Source organism: Phragmites australis, chromosome 14 (assembly GCF_958298935.1).
Source record: "Phragmites australis chromosome 14, lpPhrAust1.1, whole genome shotgun sequence".
NCBI classification, from domain to species: domain Eukaryota; kingdom Viridiplantae; phylum Streptophyta; class Magnoliopsida; order Poales; family Poaceae; genus Phragmites; species Phragmites australis.
The window spans coordinates 20,828,794-20,837,748 of NC_084934.1; the positions used below are offsets into that span (position 1 = coordinate 20,828,794).

Here is an 8,955-nt window from a genome sequence, read left to right on the forward strand (position 1 = left end):
TATGAAATTGTTTGTGGTTGTGATTGGCTCCCTGTCACTTATTGACAGATGCTGTGGCGATCTCCTCACATCATGACGTTGGGTCTCACACGTCAATGACGGCGACGTGAAGTGAGGAGATCTCAGTTCACACGGATGTTTAGATGGTGTGCATCCTGCTTTTGCTACGATGTGGCGCAAATCTAATGAGGCCGCCAAACTTTCTGCGGCGCGAGTGGCCATGCTACGGCCGTCGTGTCAGCTGAATCAAAGTGCAATATATGACATTGTGTGAGATGAATAAGTTAACAAAGTCTTTGATGCTAATGTGCTGCCTAAACAAATACGAGGGTGATTAGCATCATATAAGCAATTTTGGTTCCAACTCTCAAGTACACAAAAGTTCAGGTCAAAATCTACGACATCAAGCCTCGGTTATACATTACTAGCATAAAACATAATCTACATGCTTCATTGTTAGATCAGGTCGTTATCACATATATAGCTCAGTACCACCAACGACACAACCACCCTAACGCCCAGCCCTCAATCAGTCCTATCCAAAGGTCATGCCGATGCATCACCAGTCTGAAAAGGAAACAAAAGATTGAAAGCCGAGTAACTTTCGCAGGCATTACTAACTTAAAGGCCCCACTATTCTATAGTTTGAAGAATGAGTGGCATTACTGAATATACCGCTGCAATGAAAGAGTTAGCACTGTTCTGAATATAAAAGACTGGAATACAAATATTTTGTTCGGAACAGCACATGCACAATGAACAAGTTGGCAGACTTTGTATTTAACTGAAGGATCCCTGCCCATACATCAGCTCTGCCCAGTAAAACCTATATGATTTAAGTCTATTTCAGATCACGTTTAGTTCGTTCATGGTGCCTGATTTCAGTTACTGAATTCATGTTACATGATCACCTTTGCCTGCCTGACAAAATTTTGTTTCAAACTCTGTGTAGATTATCTCTCCTACTTAAAAAACGCAGAAGACGTGATCCGTCCGCCGAATATTCCTTCGCTCCCCTCGCGATTCCTTTCCGCATCCTCATCCCCATCGTTCCCCACCCCTTCCACTGCCGCCACGCCCCGGGCTTCTCCGCAGCTCCTGCTCGCCGCCTTCTCCGCGCCCCCATCCCCGGCCCTGCTGCCACCATCCACGCCCCGGGCAACTCCGCAGCACCCGCCCGCCGCCTAATCCGTGCCCCCCTCCCCGGGCCCCGCTTCCGCCATCCACGCCCCAAGCATCTCCGCAGCACCCGCCCGCCGCCTACTCCGCGACCCCCTCTGCGGGCTAACCGTCTTGGCTCCATGGAGATTTCTCTGCCGGCACCACCGCCGAAAACAACGCCCGGCACAGCGCCCCAACCGCAGCCTCCTGTTCCGTCCTCCAGCTTCTTCGCGCCCCCTATAAGTACCTCCGCGTCGAGGGCAGCACCACAGCGGCATCGGCGAGTACACTTCCTCCGGCCGCCTCGCGAGGTCAGTACCACTAGAGTCGCGAGATGGTGTCTATAGATTACCTGGTTCTTTTCTTAGGTTTATATTAGTTCTTGACTTTCTTTTCCCTGTTTCTTTCTTCTTTTCACCCCGACGAAGCACACGCATCGCCAGACCTTCCAGATACTGCTCAGGTGAACAAGGTGGAGGTGTTGTACGAGCTGCATAAGAATATCAGTTGCGGAGAGCCCATAGTTAAGGTCAATTAAAATTTTCAGAAATTCTCAGTATATTAGAATTCTCAGTAAATTCTCAGTACATGGTCTTGAAAACTTTCTGTAGATTGTCTTATTATAATGAATTAGAGTCCTGGAACTTGCCTTGGTGGTATTTGCAGTTCGGATATGTTTTGCAGTTGATTTCTTCTCTGTTGACATTATATCAATCCATCACATTATTGCATTCTTCATGTTTGCAGCATGATGTCATATATTTTTTTTATCAGATTATAAGACTTCTACCATGTTCTTATAATTCCTCATTGCTATAGTTTTTTTCTTTTTGGTGAATATCACCTGTTGCTACCGTTGCTCAACAAACACGATATTAACAACATGATGGATGTGCAAAACGTCGTGGAAAATTGCCTTGTGAGTTGTGGCCGAATCGATGACATGGAAGAGCATTATGTATTGTTTGGTAAAAATGACTGTTTAGTGACTTCTTTGTGTTGTATGGTTGGATATGAATTGCTACTTTAAAAAATTAGATATAGTGACACATTGATTCTTTACAACATGGGAAATTTCCTTGTGCTATAGCTTGTGTTGTGGTCGTGCAACTGAAACTATTTTGATGGAACTGAGAAATCCTTTATCTGTGGAATCTTGGCTCATATATGGTCTTGCAACAATTTCACTTAATTATTGTTTGTTATGCAAAAATTTTGGCTCATATATGGTCTTGAAAACTGTAGATTGTCTTATTATAATGAATTAGAGTCCTGGAACTTGGCCTTGGTGGTATTTGCAGTTTGGATATGTTTTGCAGTTGATTTCTTCTCTGTTGCAAAAGAAAATTGTTGAGCGTGCATTCATGTCTTTAGCTACCTGGCCTATCTTGATTCATGAAACATGTCTTGGTTTCCTGAACTATCATTATCATCATATCTGCAGCAGCTCTTCTTTGTTCCAAGTTCCAACCTAATCTTTGAACAAAAATCTTTGAACCTAATCTAAATACAAATTCCAACCTAATCTTTGAACAAAAATCTAAAAGGAGAGAAGGTTGAAGAGTCCTGAAGAACCCAAACGGAGACACATCCCAAGATACCAGATCGAGGAACACGTTCCCAGACCCGTTGGGCCCGGGGTCGCTGACGAGGCGGAAGAGGTGGGGGTACCTCAGGACCAACGAGACCAGGAAGTCGTCCGGGAGGCCGAAGTTGCGCTTGGCGGATGCGATCTTGGTGACGGGCAGAGAGCGGGAGGAAGAGATCATGAGGAGCTTGGCGAGCCTAGAGACGAGGAGCGGAGCGTCGAGTTCGTCGATGCGAGAGGCGAAGGCGAGGAGCTGGGGGCAGGGGAGGTGACGGGCTCGGGGGAGGGGAAAACGTTGGGCCAAAAGCTGACAACATCACGTGATTTGTTAGGCCGAAGCTATTAAAGCATCCACGTGACCCAACAGCCCATCGTTGGCTATAAAATATCCTGCGCTGCCGCCATGCTCCCAGGTCGTGTGCTCGTCTTCGCGATAGCGTCGCGCTCGCGCCGACGCCGGCCACAGAACGCGTCGCGCTCGCGCCGACGCCGGCCACAGATCGCGTCGCCGGCTGTGCTCTCCAACTGCAACACTGTAAGAAAAGGCACGTCCGCACGTGGATGCTTCGATAGCCAGACTGCAAGTCCGCAAAAAGCCAACTAGCCAAAGCTAAGACTGAACAGGTAAATAAATTGATCTACTTACTGTTATCAGGGCCGGATCTGAGGGGGGGCGAGCAGTGCGGCCGCTCCGGGCCCCCAACTCGTAGGGCCCCCACATACCCCGGGGAGCAAGGCGCCAAGGCCTCACCCAGCCCAGCGCTAGCCCAGCAGGCAACAGGCCAACAGCCCATCGAGCGAGGCTCTTAGCATTTCCAAACGCGCCACCGTCAATATCCTACGCGTCGCAGCAAGGCCCAATCGGAACCGTTCGTCGTTCGACTGCTCGAGGCGCATGCGCATCGCTGCATTGGTCGGAGGAGTCGAGGAGACTGCCGTATGTGCGGCGGCTAGCAGGCTAGAGCCTAGAACCCACTTCGCCGTCGCGGCGTCGCCACTCCAGTCTCTATTGCAAGTTGCAACGGCCGCTTCGCCCGTTCGCCGTCACCGCCGGCTGCCGTGTGACCGTGCAAGACGACTAGACGAGTACGTCTAGGCGATTGATCTGCTCCTCATCTGCATGTGATGTGACACTACTGATTCAATTCAGGTGAGCAGCACCAACACCGGTACACCACTTGCCTTGCCTTGCCAATTGCTATGATGCCAATATGCCATCGTTGCTTTGCCAATTACCGATCAATCCATGTACTGACAGTACTGTACTGTATATGTTTTACTGTATATAATTTTTTCTTTCTTTTTTGTACACTGAACTTTGCGCTAGCTCATCAGAGAATTTGCAACCAAGCTACGTAATGTGGCTGTTCACTGTTGTACTGTATATGCATGTTGCCTTTAAACTCTGAAGGATCTGGTGCCTTGCCATGATGCTATCGTTAATTTGCCAATTGTACTTGTTAGTGATAGCTAGTGATAGACACTTGTGATTTTGGCTAATTATCTAATTGGCTTTGTCAGGTTAGCTTGGAGCCTTGTCTCTCTTGGACGAATCAGTAATCATTAATTGCCTAATTGCCTAGCCAACTATTTGGTAAGATTTAGATTAGTTTCAATTAATCCGATCTTTTTAGTTTTCTAACTTTGTAATTTATATGAGTTCAACCACTAACATGTTAATCTTTTCAATTATCAGTTTGTCCTAGGTATCATGTCATCGAGAAAGTACGTATCGGGTAATGAAAAAAGGAAAAAGAGAAAACGGGTGGATGAGTTAATATTGTCACAAAAGGGGGCAATGGACAAATTTTTAAGGAGTAATACGGGCAGTTCAAGAAACACAGATGAGTGGGCGATAGTTGCTGTGGAGGAACAAACTAATGTGAACGATGAAGACCAGTGCCCTACCCCTACGGAAGACAATGTTGACATCAACGAGGATGATAACAATGTAAGTGATCATGAGAACATATTTAATTCATCTGCTACAGAATCCGCTAGTGTTGATGAGCAGCCAGTTTTTACTACGGATATTTATGATCCAAAAAATTGGGATAATCTTGATAACAAAGCTAGGGACATATTAGTGGAAAAGGGGCCTATAAGAGAAGAAAATATTGTGTTCCCTTTAGATGACAACTCAAGACATTTTTCGTATGCTCATTTCTCTAGAAAAATGAGTAATGGGGAGGTTCATGACAGAAAATGGTTAGTCTATTCGAAGCATGTTGATAGAGTGTTTTGCTTTTGTTGTAAGATTTTCAATTCTAGAAATTGCAAGAGTTCATTGGGGCGTGATGGATTTAGAGATTGGAGGCATATTAGTGAGAGGCTAAAAGAACATGAAGTTAGTGTCGAGCATATTACCAACATGACCTCTTGGAATGAACTGAGAGCTAGATTGAGGAAAAGTGAAACGATTGACAAAGATTTACAACAACAAATCACCAAGGAGAAAGAACGTATAAGGCAAGTTTTACTAAGAATAATTGCCATTGTCAAATTTCTTGGTAAACGTAATTTGGCTTTTAGAGGATCCAAAGAGCAACTCTATAATGATCAGAATGGCAATTTCTTAGCTTGTGTTGAGATGGTTGCAGAATTTGACTTGGTGATGCAAGATCATCTTAGACGTATTCAAAATAATGAGATTCATTATCATTATCTTAGTCATAAAATCCAGAATGAGTTGGTTTCTCTTTTGGCTTCTGATATTACAAATTCTATCATAAAGATCGTTAAAGAGGCAAAATATTTCTCTATTATCCTTGATTGTACCCCAGATGTGAGTCATCAAGAGCAAATGAGTTTGTTGGTTCGATGTGTTAATATGTCCGATGGCAAAATAAAATTAGAGGAGTATTTTCTGGGTTTCTTGATGGTGGATGATACATCTGGTTCTGGGCTTTTCAATGTATTGATTGATTCCATCAAATCTTTTGGTCTTAATATTGATGATATTAGGGGTCAAGGTTATGATAACGGCTCTAACATGAAAGGAAAACACAAGGGGGTGCAAAGACGGTTGCTTGATATTAATCGAAGAGCTTTGTATATGCCATGTGCTTGCCACAGTCTTAATCTTATTCTTTGTGACATGGCTAAATCCTGTGCTAAAGCTATTTCATTTTTTGGAATTGTGCAACGGATATATGTATTGTTTTCTGGTTCTACCAAAAGATGGAAAGTTTTACTTGAACATGTTCCAAGTTTAACTGTGAAATCGTTGTGCAATACTCGTTGGGAGAGTCGAATCAAAAGTGTTAAAGCAATTAGGTATCAAGCTCCTGAGCTAAGGTCAGCTTTGTTAAACTTAAGGGAAGCTGATGATACCGATCCCAAGGATAAGAGCGATGCAAAAAATTTATTTGAAGTGCTTGGCAGCTTTGAGTTTATACTTGGTATGGTTATTTGGCATGACATTTTATTTGCTGTTAACACTGTGAGTAAGAAGTTGCAATCATCGTCCATGTGCATTGAGTCTACCTTACAGCAAATTGAAGGCATAATGAATTATTTTCACAGCTATAGAAATGAAGGATTTGCTTCTAGTCTGATCATAGCTAAAGGTATTGCATCTGAAATGGGTGTAGAGGCATCATTTCCAATAAAGCGTTGTTCTATTAGGAAGAGACAGTTTGATGAAACTGATTGTGCTGAAGCAAATTTGCAAGCTGAGAGGGCTTTTGAAGTTGATTACTTTTTTGTTATGGTTGATATAGCAATCACTTCATTGAAAACTAGATTTGAAGAACTCCAAGAATTCAAAAGTATATTTGGGTTTTTAATGAGTTCAACAATCTTGAAGTCATTGAATGGTACTGAACTAAAAGACCGTTGCACTAAATTTGCAGAAACTTTCTCTCTAGCGGGTTCATCTGATGTTGAGTTAAATGATCTAATTTCTGAGTTAAGTGTTATGCAGTTGACTTTATCAAATAGACCAATGTCTGCCATGGAGATTTTTGAGTTTGTCAGAGATGCAGATTGTTATCCTAATATTTCTGTTGCTTATCGGATCTTATTTACTGTGCCTGTGACTGTGGCATCTGCTGAAAGAAGCTTTTCAAAGTTGAAATTATTGAAGAACCATTTGAGGTCTACAATGTCTCAAGAAAGGTTAAACGGTCTGGCAACTTTATGCATTGAGAAGAAATTATTGGATGAGATTGATATTGATACCATCATCAATGACTTCGCATCTAGGAATGTCCGAAGAAATTTTTAAGGTAATATGTATGAAGTATTCTATATAAATATTGTTTTTGAATGCAATTTAAATTTTTATTAGTAACAACTCATATATATTATGGGCCCCTATGTTTAGTTTCGCACCGGGTCCCCAAAATCTCAGGACCGGGCCTGACTGTTATTAATCTTAATCAGTATGCTTTGATAGCTGGTTAGCTAGAGTTAATTACATTAGGTATTCTTTTGTTGTAATTAATGAAACACCAGATGATATGGTGTAATTAATGAAACTTTTTTTTTCATAAACATATGGAAATTCTTATAACTTGGCAAAGGGAATCGGGCCAGTCACACGTCAAAATTCGTGTACTAATTAACTATGAAGTAGCTTTCCACTTTTCGGGTTTGGATTTGTTATCATATTTTATGTAATTTTTTTTCATAAATATATGTAATTTTTTTTTCATAAACATATGGAAATTCTTATAACTTGGCAAAGGGAATCGGGCCAGTCACACGTCAAAATTCGTGTACTAATTAACTATGAAGTAGCTTTCCATTTTTCGGGTTTGGATTTGTTATCACATTTTATGCGTGCTGAGTCTTGAAATGGCCAAACAGAGCAATTTTACTTTACATATATTTGCTAGATTGTGAGCAATTAACAATGGTGTTTCATCTAGCCAACATCTTAATCAGTATGCTTTGATAGCTGGTTAGCTAGGGCAATAACATTAGGTATTATAATAACATAGGATACCCCTTCGGTTGGTAGATCTCGGTGCCACACTCTTTTTTATATCTTATAATTAAGCTTCTACATATATTTGTGGTACAGATGGATTCTTTGAAGGACCAGAAAGAATCAACTGGTATAAACCCCGATGTTCAGATGTTGGAAGGGACCAAGAACACATTGAGTTGTATACTATCAAAAGTTATAACACGACATAACAAACCAAAGAAGATGCATATAACTAGAGTTGCCCCGCAGGGTACATATTTCTACCGCGTTTGTTGTCCTTTCTCTTTAGCTGTATATATTACTCCCTTATGCATCTGTTTTGTTACAGATTATGTTTGTACTGGAGAAGATATTACCATTGTCGAATCCATCAAATCATCACCTGGAAATAGAATACTCGTGGATATCGACGATGCATTCGTAGATAAGTTCCATTTTGAATGCCTTCTACAGCCTAACAAGTTCTTAAATGATGAAGTAAGTACACCTGCATAAAGCTGTTATATAACACAACCCTATAATTTAATCGTAATTTATAACTTGTAATTATAGGTCATAAGCGCATATATCCATTGTATAAGGGCTGAAGAGCATCTACATTATAGGGGTGGTGCAAAAGTCTTCCTAGAGAATACTTACATTTCTAGCATTTTAAAGCGTGATGGTGCGAGCTTGCGATGGACAAAATAGATCCTAGCCATGACACCATCAAAAAAAGGGTGGACAATTATCTGGAGCATGACATGGTAACGATCGACACCATATCTATCAATTTTATGTTAATATACCTGTGGTTCATACTTACGACAAATATTTTCTTTAGGTATTCATTCCAATTAACATCACACGATGCCATTGGTACCTAGTAGTTGTGAACGCTCAAAAATGTGAGATACATATTCTTGACTCACTAGGGCCTATAATGAATCGCAACGATCTCACTCTTACTGTGAGTATTTATAACTTCAATACTCCTTTTTCATTATAATATGCTAATACTTTTTGTTATTATCTTACATCTGGTGCTACTATTTCCATTTAATAGATATGTGGATTGGAGAAACAAATAAATATTGCATCACAGTTGAAAGAGCTTAAAGACCACAAGTGGCAGGACCTCAAGGTTGGAACATGGCCTGTTATAGAGAAATTCTCAAAGGCAATGCAAATTGACATGTACACTAAAACATTGTTGCTTGATGAAATAATTACCTTTCATTGATTGATTAAATTAAATTAATAACTATATGAAATTTCCTCAATATTGTAG

The 8,955-nt window shown here is 41.3% G+C and overlaps 1 protein-coding gene across 1 annotated transcript; it reads left to right on the plus strand.

The window, feature by feature from the left end:
- The first annotated feature begins 5,120 nt into the window (after window positions 1-5,120).
- Window positions 5,121-6,977, plus strand: LOC133890315 (uncharacterized). The gene has a single exon (XM_062330722.1). The coding sequence runs from the start codon at window positions 5,121-5,123 to the stop codon at window positions 6,975-6,977; it is 1,857 nt and encodes a 618-aa protein (XP_062186706.1).
- Window positions 6,978-8,955: the final 1,978 nt, after the last annotated feature.

Excerpts from the sequence above, each read along its gene's own strand:
- LOC133890315 (XM_062330722.1), top strand. The coding sequence starts at position 5,121 with ATGACCTCTTGGAATGAACTGAGAGCTAGATTGAGGAAAAGTGAAACG.